The 12,490-nt window shown below is 42.2% G+C and overlaps 1 protein-coding gene across 9 annotated transcripts in view; it reads right to left on the bottom strand.

Moving 5' to 3' along the window:
• ROBO1 (roundabout guidance receptor 1) overlaps positions 1-12,490 on the bottom strand; it is a 1,398,228-nt gene that overhangs the window by 177,067 nt on the left and 1,208,671 nt on the right. For 8 of the 9 annotated variants that reach the window (XM_068270495.1, XM_068270496.1, XM_068270499.1 and 5 more), the window contains one exon: positions 1,268-1,425. In XM_068270495.1, the coding sequence (XP_068126596.1) occupies positions 1,268-1,425 (158 nt within the window). Of the gene's footprint in view, positions 1-1,267; positions 1,426-4,436; positions 4,487-12,490 lie in introns of those variants that run through there. The other variant, XM_068270502.1, reaches the window with a different exon arrangement.

Below are 12,490 nucleotides of genomic sequence, written 5' to 3'. Positions count from 1 at the left end.
CCCGCCCCTCTCAGTTAAAGAAGACTGAAAGGGATGGGGAGAGGCGCCATTGAGCGCTGATTGGCTTAACCGGAGGCAGAGCTACAGCACAAATCTCTGCCTCCCCGGGCAGCAAAATCCATGACCAAAAAAGTCGTGGATTTTTGCCCTGGGAGTTCGGGGGGTTACAGACCTTGTTTTGGCGCTGGGATGCGGCTAATCCGTTTAGCTGATATAGAAAAAGAGAATAGGTAGATGAAAAGCGTTATTTTTAATGGCTTCAGAGTCTCTTTAAGAAGGCAAATTACACCAAGCATTGCTGTTTATTAGGAGGGCTTTACAGTCTCTTATAGCCCCCTATACATTACTAGTGGTTTGGGTCACCCCAAGCTGCTTGGTTACTCAATAGAGACAAAAGAGGAAAAAAAATAGCGATTACGCATTCGCAAGCAAAAAACAGACACATACTCGAGCGATTATGTGTCTGGAAAATAGCATGCAAATGCGCATACTTGTAGTGGAAACAGGCCCTTAGACACTGCAGAGCAATTTTTGTAGAAGCAGCTCAATGCCTGCTGGAACAAGGCTGATGAAAAAATCAGGCCAAAGCTGAGCGGATGTGGCAGTGATCAATATTTCTCTATTCAACTCTGGGTGATGTTGCCAAAGACGCCACAAAGCCAAGCCAGCATCATGGCCAAAAGAATCCATCCAGGTGGACCAGTTTTTTGGATAAGACAGACCTTTCTGATTTCCATGCAGCAGATGGTCAGCTGAAACAAGGAATGAGTACATAAGCATCTTGTCTGTGGGCACCTTTGATCAGCGAGGCAGAGGGATCTTACAGGAACCACTGAGCTGGCTCTTTGTAGTGGATAAGATGACAGATGAAATATATTTTAAAGAAGACCTGAACTCAGAACTTCCTCTCTGTTCAAACAGATAAGCAACAGCATAATAACCTTTACAGAAACAAACATTTCTTTGTTACAGCTGATACAAATCCTGCAATAAATCTGCAGTGTTTCTACTTACTGCTTTCACGAAAACAGACATAGGGTTAACATCTTGTGTTTACAAATTAGCTGAGATTCCACAGCTGAGAGATCAATTTACACTTGTGATCAGCCACAGAGGGGAAAATAGACAGGCTACACTCTCTAAATACAAACAGGGTGCATTTCTCTATGTTCTCTTTCTATCCAGTGCCAGAGTTCAGGTCCACTTTAAAAAGTGAAACTCGTGCAGGAATGATAAAATACAGATATTTGTGGACGGAATTTCTTACTGTTATTCGTTCATCTTTGTCATCAATGGGCGTTCCGTCTTTTCGCCATGATATCGTGGGCTCGGGGTGACCGCGAGGAGGCTGGCATTCCATGACGGCGGGTTCTCCCACAGCAACCATCACATCGGAAGGGTTCTGTCTGAAGTCATCTCTCAAAACTGTCAGCAAAAAAACAACAAAAACAGATTTATACATTAGCATGAAGTACAACATTCTATCAGTACAGACATTAAGATAGATGAGGCTACTGTCATTCTCTGTGTGTTGTTTATTTAGCAATTTGCAGGAATAAAAATGGGACGTGAGATAAGAAAGGAAGATAATTTAATGCACAAGGATTATCAGATCAGGCTTAAAGTGAACCTCCAGACTAAAAATCTACTCAGCAGCACTGAAAAGGCTTGGTGTTTCTTTAACAGTTGCACAGCATCAGAACTTTTTTTTTCTTACATAAGCCGTATTTTTAGCTGCACAAAAGCTAAGCTCCGCCCCATCAAATAAAACTGCCCGGGCATTTTCTCCCTGATGCTGTGCAAAGCATGATGGGATTTCCTATGTTGTTATTCACGTTGCCTAGCAACTGGGAGGGGTAATCAGCACACAGGACAGTTGGAACTGTGTCTCATGCTCCCTGTCACCTCCTTTCAACCAAAAATATGGCTGTCCTCATGAAATCAAACATTCGCCTGTTCTTTTAAAAAAAGGGTGGGTAAGAGATTATATTACCTATCTATTTTAATTAACATAACTAATGTAACTTAATGACAGTATGTTTGTTTAGGCTGAAGTTCCTCTTTAATTTCCCAGAACAAACCTAACTGCAACATTGTGCTTCAAATATTCCAATCAATCCATAAGTGAATGGAGACCTTAAAGGGCAACTGTAGCGAGAGGTACAGTATGTGGAGGCTGCCATATTTATTCCCTTGCCAGCTGCCTGGCTATCGTGCTGATCCTTCATTTTTAGTGTGGTTGTACTGAATGGGATAGAAACAAAGGCCGGATTTATAATTTTTCTACCCCAGCCCAAATTTCTTCCTGCCTACCCCCCTAAATGTGCAGCAGGGCCCATCCCATTTCATGTGCAGCCCCCTTTTTTTCTTATTCTTGTACAGCAGGAACTCGATTCCTCCACATATTGCTCTTCATTTGAAGCGCTTCTATACCGCTTGTATCCTCCTTTTCTATAGGCAAGCAGCAACCTTTGTTTCAAGCAAACCTTTGTTTCAGCTTACCAAATAGGCCCAAAGTTAACTACCTTGTCTAGAACAGTGTTTCTCAACATGTTATTGGTGTGTACCCCTTTTAAAACCCTGTACTCACCAAGTACCCCCTAGAATACTAAAAATGGTCACATGTACCCCTTGACAAATATATATTTAATCGTAGTACATGATAATAGGTTCTAAACAATTTCCAAGAATTTGCTATTGCTTTTAAGTAGCTAAAACACTAATTTAGTGTTGTTTAAATATGATTTATCATTTTCTAAAACTCGAAATTTGGTATTCTTGGTTAAGTATATCAAGCCCGAGTACCCCCTGGAACCATCAGAAGTACCCCCTGGGGTACACGTACCACATGTTGAGAACCTAGGGTCTAGAACACCATTACATCTTAAAGAGGAACTCCAGTGAAAATAATGTAATTAAAAAAGTGCATCATTGTTACAATAATTATGTATAAATGATATAGTCAGGGTTTGCCTGTTGTAAAATCATTCCTCTCCCTGGTTTACATTCTGAAATCTATCACATGGTGACATTTTAACTGCTGGCAGGTGATGTCAGTGGGAGGAGATTCTGCTTGCTTTTTTTGGCAGTTGGAAACAGCTGTAAACAGCTAATTCCCACAATGCAATGAGGTTCACAGAAAGGAAACTGTTAGGACCATGGTCCTGACATCACACTGCGGGAGAAGTTTCACCACAATATCAGCCATACAGAGCCTCCTGATGATCCGTTTGAGAAAAGGAAAAGATTTCTCATGGGAAAGGGGGTATCAGCTACTGATTGGGATGAAATTTAATTACGGTTTCTCTTTAATCCATCTCTGACTGACACCACTGTCTCTCACCATCTCCACCTGTAGTCTCCTCCTCTATTCTCATAAAACTTCATCAAATGTAGATGGACTGAACTGATCTCAAGCCTGAAGTAAACTATCAAGTTAACACACATATGTATTATGTTTTTCTATCAATAAACTTTATTGACACAGAGAGATGGTAACAAAAACCCTCAATATCTATAGTATGCTTTTTTATATAGTTGTGAATGTAAAATATTTATGCAGCCAAGCATCAGACACCCCCCCCCCTCCCCCAATACCTTCGGTCAGAGTATTCAGAGTCTCACAGCAAGGAAGCCCGAGACTAGCTATAATGTACAGTGTTAGCAATATTATAGCTCACGGTACACCCTACTGTGACAGCTTCAGAATACCAGGCTACCATGCTTTTAATACAAGATAACAAGCTACTGCATCCATTTTTAATACTGATACAAATTGAATTTTTGCTTTGGTCGTATTTCTGAAAAAAAGGTGAAGGAAAATGTAATTTCCTTTTGCAAAAACACTTCAAGAATTAGTAAGTGTTCTGTTCGCAAACAGCATTGGGGCTGATTTGTCAAAGCAGGTGTAAAAAACGATTGGCGTGCCTTGAGCAGCCAATCACAATATGCGTTTCATCCAACATAACAGAACTAAAACCTGATTGGTTGTTTTGGGCAGCTGACCCACTTTTTTTTTTTACATCAGTACTAATAAATCAGGTGCACTGTCCATTTATTGTGACATTATTGACTGAGGAAAAAAAATCACCACAGCAGACTAACACAGGTCCACAGGGCGGTCTTTTCTCTGACTGGTGATGTACATTATGAGGGCTACCTCAGTCTACACACTCAATGTGAGCAGACAGAGCCCTTTGCAAAAGTTAGACCACCCAAGGGGCTCTTTGTAACACAACCTGCTCTGTTACGGGACAGCTACAGAGGAGGCTATGTATGGAAAGTGTACAGTGGCCCGTATGGTAAATCTCAATGTCTGAATGTCACAAGACAGAAATGGAAAGTGTATAAAGGTCCCCCTCGATGCTGCCGGCCTCCCCTCTAACAATATCGCCAGGAAGGATTGCTGCCCCCAGTGCCTTTTGCAACTAGTGAACCTTCAAACAAAATTCCCGCAGTTGGGTGCTTCTCAAGTGTCTGCTCCCCTCCTCATACGACAGTCCAAACTGGGCAGTTGCTAACTGAACATAGTGGCCTCAGTTCACTACGCATTACTGCATTCGGTAATGCAATAAACAGCTGATTTTACCGCTCACCATGCCAAATGCCAATTCACTAAACTACTACTAAACTATTACCGCTCTGAAAAGTAAAATGACCAACTAGTGAGGTAAATTACAGACTTGTGCGGTAAATACCTTTACAAAAATTTAAAGCATTTGGTCAATCAAGTATAAGTATTTGGTATTTATCCACTTGCATTATGTTTGGCCCACTATACACCACCAGGGAAGCAATATGAGGAAGATAGGAGGAAAGCACTAGACACTAGGAAATGTTATAGAGCAGTGTTTCTCAACTTTTTCGACCCAAGTATCCCCTACCGCAATTCAGTTCCAGCCAAGTACCCCCCCCCCCACGTGTATGTATATGTGTGTGTGTGTGTATATATATATATATATATATATATATATATATATATATATATACACCGCAGGCATAGGTGCCCTCAGTATAGATGGCCAGGTATAGGTGTCCGCCCCCAGTATAGGTGCCCTCAGTATAGCTAGGTATAGGTGCCCCCAGTATAGCCAGGCATGGGTTGGTGCCCACAGTATATATAGGTATAGGTGTCCTCATTATAGCTAGGCATGAGTGCCCCCAGTATAGCCAGGCATAGGTGCCCCCAGTACAGCCAGGATTGGGTGCCACCCAGTATAGCCAGGCATGGGTGCCCCCCAGTATAGCCAGTTATTGGTGCCCTTAGTACAGCCTGGCATGGATGCCCCCAGTATAGCTAGGCATGGGTGCCTACAGTTTAGTCAGGCATGTGTGCCCAAAGTATAGCCAGGAGGGGATGCAGTGCAAAACGGGGGAGCATGCCCACACATAGCGGTGGGGAGGCGGGTCCACTCCCCCCCACCCTCACCTTGGACTCCCCCGTCAGTGCTTCCCCCTCCGATACGCATTAATAGCAGACAGTGGTGGCGGCATGGTAAAAGGAACGCACACTTACTTCTGCGTTCCATGCCAGAGGTTCAATCTTCTCTGAGCCTGACACTACTTCCTGATAAACAGTTGAGAAACACTGTTATAGAGTGTGGCACTAAACACCAGGGAATTGTATAGGGGGGGGGGACACTAGACACCAGGGAACTGTATAGGGGAAGGAGGATCACTAGACACAAGGGAAACTGTCCAGTTGAGGGAGGGGGGCATTGGACCCCAGGGAACTTTTTAAGGGAGGTAGATGGCCACTAAAGATCGAGTTTGGCCTGTGGCTTGGCCCCGTGTGTTGAATTTTCACCCATTTTGTATTTGAGTTTGACACCCCTGAGCTACGCCTATTTTTAACATCAAGTCTCAAGCAACCAGAACGCACACTTTTCCGGCATCAGCCGATCCCCATCAGTGGTGGATGATTGAGACCAAGGCCAGATTTACAATAAGGCACTGTAGGCACCTGCCTACTGGTGCCTAATGATAGAAAGGTGGCTCACTCCCCTCCCCTAGTGCCTCCCTCCTTCCTTCCCTATGCAGAATCCCGACCACTAGCTACTTAATACTGAGGGTACCCCTGGCTACCTAATGCTAAGCCTGTAGCTACCTATGACAGGCAAGGGAAGTAAAGGAGAAGTGACATCTGGGACAGCCGGCACTCTTGCGGTGCAGTTTGGTGAGGCTTTGTAGGTTCATGGAGGGCCATAAAGGTTGTCAGGACATCTGTGCCTATAGCCTCCTGTGATGTAAATCCAGGCCTGACTGAGACTCTACCGTAATGTGATTTGGTACTGACATATTCTCAATTGATTCATGCAAAGTGTCATTTGGACCATAGACCCACTTTAAAGCAATAGCCCGGCACAATTATTTCCTCTGCCCTTCATCTAGATGGGGAACTATTTACAGAATGAAGCAAAATTGGCCACATTTCACCACTAAATGCCAGTTTATCTGAAATACTTAACATGACATGAAGCTAAGTGGATCAGACGCTTCAGTTGCCATCTGAGCACGCACTCTGGACCATTAGGCCGCACTATAATTTCCTGGTAGAGTCCCGTAGTGATGACTGCCAGATGGAAGCTTCGCTGGGTGTGCGCAAGCCAAATTTATTAACACTTTCACAGCAGTACAAAAATGAAAAAAAATGAAGGGAAAAAAAAGACGAGGACAATACTCGGCCTGTGTGAGCACTTCAGACAGTCAAAGGGTTCTCAAGTTATCAAAAATAAGAGCGGAGTTTCTGTCCCCAACTGCCAAGACTCCAGCTGATATCCCTCATCTGCCGGCTGGCAAACCAAAGAGACAAGGTGATTGGTTGTTACAGGCAGCATAAACAGTTTTGTTTTTATAACTCAGAGGCTTTGATGAATGAAGCCCTGCAGAAGTAGTGTCAAGATCTGAAACGGGGGAACCCATTTTTGTTCAGTGGTAGACCCACTATACTAAATCCACAACTGGTGATACGAGACAAGCGCGGAGCTCATTTGTATACAGAATCACCTTGAAGCAATGCAGGGAATGTAATTTACAAGAACCGTTTAATTAGAATTTTGATTAAATTATTCGATGCATGTACACCGTTGATATATTGCCGCGCGCAGGAGAAAGCCAACTGGCGCTGCCAAACATGCTCCATTTTGCCTCATATTTCATTCTTCCAGATTGCTGACAATTTGCATTAAGCTATTCATTAATTAACTGCTAATACGCAGGAATTCAGAAAGAAAGTTATGGTTTAATGGAGCGGTGGGGGAACTTGAAAAAAAAACAAATCTCTCGATAAACACTAAGTGCTGCAACAACACTCTCAAACAGAATTCCAGACAGTTAAAGACGAACTTCAGGATCCTCAAAAATATCCCTTAAAGGAGCACTATTGCAAAAAATTGTAAAAGGTAAAGTACATGAAATAAAAAGTAGGTTTCTTCAAGAGTATAATGTGCTATAAATTGGGTGCATGTCATATCGGCGCCGCTCAGTTCGGCGCGGGGAGTGCCGAATGACGGCTTTCACCGCTGCCGCTAAACTCCGAGGTGGCGTTAAATACTATTCCCCCTCCGAGTTGTCGCAACTCAAAGGGAAATGTAATTCGAAGTCTGGCAGCCGCCAGAGCCTCGAATTACCGCTACGCGGGATGCGCATCTTAGCATTGCTGCTATGACGGTGCCCAGTTTCGGCGCTCGGCTCTCAGAGCAGCGCGCCGAAATCAGCTGATTTGCTATAAATTACTTTTCTCCTGTGTTGCTGTCACATACAATAGGTAGTAGAAATCAGACAGAGGTTTTTGGACTAGCCCATCTTCTCATGGGGGTTTCTCAGGGTTTTCTTTATATTCAAAAGCACTTACTGAACAAGCTGCTGAGTCCAACTGCCAGAATAGTGTGCATGCCTCCTTTCCAGGTAGTGCTTTTGTATAAAAAATAAATTAAATACTGAGAATTCCCCCATAAAGAGATGGAATAGTCCAAAACCTGTCGGTTTCGTCAGATTTATACTAACTACTGTAAGTGACGGCAACATAGGAGAAAAGTCATTTACAGCACATTTTACGCTGGGTGAAATGCACTTTTTATATATGTGTTTTAATGTATTTTAAATTTCCAGGATAGTGGTCCTTTAATTGGTTAAGAGGAAAAAAAGTTGATAATAATTAGGTAAGTGTGCAGAATTAATGTGACACCTTACTGCCTTCTATTGCACAGCTCAGAGCTGTAGACATACCTGCCTCAACCGATAACTGAACAGGTAACAGATCACCAATAATTGACTTCTGTTTATTATGAGTATGACTCAGCTGATAATATTCCGGGTGAGAGATTAGAAGCTAGCTTTAGCGTAATGTGCTTTTTGGGCGGCGTGATGAGTAATATAAACACAGGTGCAGGTCTCCCCCTGTCTAAGGTACCACTATTCCGTGTAAAATAAATATACAGCCCTCCATCGGAGTCAATGTAGCAATGTTTATGATCACTCAGGATTTTTCACAAGCCCCGCCATTGAGAAAGCGCAGGCCATTTACCCCCCTGCGAAAAAAACCTTCATTTTTTTTTAACAAAAACATTTTGCGGTATTAGCAGCTTACTAGTCCCAGGTGACCGTTCTGAAGGCAGTTAATGAACTCCTAATTACAGGTTATTACGTACCTAAAAATAACATGTTACCATCATTACTGTTTATTAAAGGTTAAAAGATTTTTTTTTTCTCTTTTCAATAAGAACTTGCTAAGTGTCGAGTATAAACTAAGCACATAACACTACCACAGTGTGATTTCTGGCAAAAAAAAAATAAAAAAATACCTTGTGATGCAAAAAATGAAAAACAACTCTAAATAGAATCTTAATGACTCTGCAAAAAAGTAGAGACAGTAGGATTTTGTCACCCAGAATGTGTTTTGGATGACAGCCCAATGTCTGTACAAGAATCATACATGCCACTACAGCAGTGCCTTTGGGTGACAAAAACTCTACAATATTTTTATAGTCTATTCAAGTAACTCTCCTACAGCTGCCCCAGCCCCCCCCCCCCCCCCAAAAAAAAAAAAAACACAAAATAATAATAATATGGGATCTCACGCTCCAAAACTCTCCCTTATCCAGAAAAATTCCTGGAACAGACACAGTTTCTTCCCCAGGTATTAGCACTGCTGAATGATGCACAAATCTCTCCGGCTCTACCGGTATCTAACGGTACCTGTACTTAGCTTGATCTTCCATCGGGTGATTAAAGTGAACCTTATGTGACATGTGACATAAGATAAACATATGCACATATGATACTAAGCCCTACTAAGAAATTATGTGAAGTTCCCTTCTGTTTATCAGTACAGTAAGAGTTAAAATACTTGAGTTGTTGTCTATGCAGAAGAGCTTCTCTTAGCTTGTGGACTAAATTAGCCCAATCTTAATTAGTCTGAAGAGCTTAAAGGGAACCTTAACTGAGAGGGATATGGACGTTTCCATTTAAACAATACCAGTTGCTTGTCAGTCCTGCTGAGCTCTTTGGCTGCAGTAGTGGCTGAATCATACACCTGAACTAAGCATGCAGCTAATCCAGTCTGAGTTCACCTGATCTGCATGCTTGTTCAGGGGCTGTGACTAAAAGTATTAGATACACGGGATCAGCAGGAGTCAGGCAACTGGTATTATTTTAGAAGGAAAAAATCCATATCCTTCTCAGTTTAGGTTCCCTTTAAACCAGAGACATTAAACTCTAAAGATTTGATACTTACCTGGGGCTTCCTCCAGCCCCATCATCTGAGTCCCATGCCATCCTCCCGCGGTCTGCAGTTCAGTTGCGATCAGCCCCAGTAACAGGCTTAGTTGGGTCCAGTCTGGGTCTACCGCGCATGCCCAAGAGGTCCGCGCATACACAGTGTGGCCATACATCAAACCATTTTTTGACACATTTATCTTAATTCAATGTTTTTGATTGATTGTCAATTATGATTTTTTTTTTTGTAAAAACCTAAAAAATTGCTTGGGTGTATACATTGAGAATCTAGACTACACTAATAAATGTTCATACAAATTGATCAATTCAACAATCTACCATTCCTGATCAACTTACACCCCCTCCCCCCCCACCCCCAGAAAAAAAAAAAGCTTTTAATTTTGTGGGACAACCAACCATTTTTATTGAATTTCTGTAAAATTGGATCATTTTATTGTATTGTGTGTGGCCACCTTTAGCCTTAAAGAGGAACTCCAGTGAAAATAATGTAATTAAAAAAGTGCTTCATTTTTACAATAATTATGTATAAATGATTTAGTCAGTGTTTGCTCATTGTAAAATCTTTCCTCTCCCAGATTCACATTCTGACATTTATTACATGGTGACATTGTTACTGTGGGCAGGTTATTTAGCTGTTTCTAGCTGTTAGACAGCTGTAAACAGCCATTTCCTGTCTGTGAACATTGTTACATTGTGGCAGTTTGCCAGGAGTACCGCGGTATTCAGAGCCTCTTGTAGGAGGGGTTTCAGCACAAAATTAGTCACACAGCGCCCCCTGATGGTCTGTTTGTGAAAATCATTCTATTTCTCATGTAAAAGGAGGTATCAGCTACTGATTGGGATAAAGTTCAATTCTTGGTTGGAGTTTCTCTTTAAATCAACAAACAATACTGCTGATGTTTATATAGTGAATATTGGTGTAAGTTTTCATTTGAAAGACACCTGAATGCAACAAGCTTGTGGGACGCTTTGGCCCAAAGAAATTGACTCATTAAGGAGTAAAGCAAAATGACGCTTGAAACGGCTGGCTGAGGGGTTTAAATTTTAGGGAGAGAAAAATACAGAGTAGACTTCAGGAGTTACGCTTGTATATTTTTACAGGGCTGTAAAGCTCTACGACACGTCAAAAATAAAATGAATTTCATAATCCTAACTTAGTATTCCAAGAAAGAAAATAGCTGTCTATCTACATATAGAATCAAAACTCATTTAATGACTGTCGGTTGTCTTGCAAAGAAAAAAAGAGGGGCCAATTTGCCTCGGAGACATACAAGCGCGCGCACACGCTCACTCCTAACCAAAAACAAATGTATTCAATTATCTGTACAGACTTCGCTGCTGCCAGGAAGTGCTCTGCTTTTCTTGATTCATATTATTATACTTGTTTGACATGCAGCAAGCAAACACATTTATAATGGTAGCCTGATAGAAGGAAGACTACTGAGACAAAAGGAAACTCGCAGATGCGGTTAAGTCGGTCCGGAATGCAGACGAAAGCCAGATATTTTCTATACATATTTTTACTGTGTGTTTTTTTTCTCTTCTTGCTATTTACCCATTGCTTAGATGACATATTTAAGATTGAAAGGAACACATTTCGGTACGATTATTTGAAGAGCAAATCCTTGCAGTCAATGAATTGCTAATCTATCCAGGAAATATAACAGCAAACCAGAAATGACAGAAACCGTAGCTTAACCTGAGTCATTTGTAACTTATGAGCGGTAGACCAATTAACCTTTAAGACTACTTGTCAGGTGATGGCTTTGTGAGGGCGTAGTTGGTGTGGGCGGTGCCAAAACTATGGAACACATACGTTTGAATTGCTACACATTCAATTAGGTGCCTTTTTGAAAAAAGTAACTATAGACACTAAAATAGGAATTTAGCTATTGACGCTCGTTGGGTGGATGCAAGCCCATAGCTCGTGTACAATTTTGATATTTGAGTAAAGATGGCCATACATCTCTCGACTTGGCGGCCGATCGACCATCCGATTCGATAACTTTCATCAACCGCCTAGAGTATGCTAGATCAACTATGCGACCAATTTCGGGCCGAAATTGGTTGCATGTATCGATTGGACATACTGCAATATATCAGAACGAGCGACAAACTTGATGAAACCTTGTCCCCCCTAGTTTAAAATGTTCCCCTCCCCTCAGTGCTTGGTGCAGCATACTTTACAAGTTTGAGTCCGCCACTGTCTCCGGGCTCCGTTCGCAATCTGCAAACACGCAACCCACGTGGTCGCCGAAATAATCCAGCCACGTGTGACACGCATGTGTGATGTCACACACGTGCTCACGTGCATATAGGCAACCATGTATGGCTCATGTATGAGGATTGTGGATTGAGCCCGGAGCCAGCGGCAGACACTGACAGGTAAAGTATACTGCAGGAGACATTGGCAGAGAATCCAGACACAGGCTGCACCCAATTTGACTACTAGCATAGATGTGCAGAGCTCGAAACACGGGCAAACTACATAACACGCATTCAGAACAGCTACAGTAAAGGAGGATGCCAGCCTCAACAAACAATTTGTGCACAGATTATTTTTCACACTAGACTCCTCCACAACAATGACGTACCCCCATGGTAGAGACCTAACCACTAGCCAAAACATAATTCTTACATGGTGCTGCTAGCCATAAATGGTACACACATTTCAAAACACATAAGAAGATAGGCAGCGCTCCTAGGGGGAATCGGCCTGAGGTGTATGGCCAGCTGATAGATCTCTCTCTAATCA

The sequence above is a fragment of the Hyperolius riggenbachi genome, chromosome 2, assembly GCF_040937935.1.
Source record: "Hyperolius riggenbachi isolate aHypRig1 chromosome 2, aHypRig1.pri, whole genome shotgun sequence".
Taxonomy (NCBI): domain Eukaryota; kingdom Metazoa; phylum Chordata; class Amphibia; order Anura; family Hyperoliidae; genus Hyperolius; species Hyperolius riggenbachi.
Note: the sequence above shows the minus strand (reverse complement) of the source record. Positions and strands in the feature narration are given on the sequence as shown.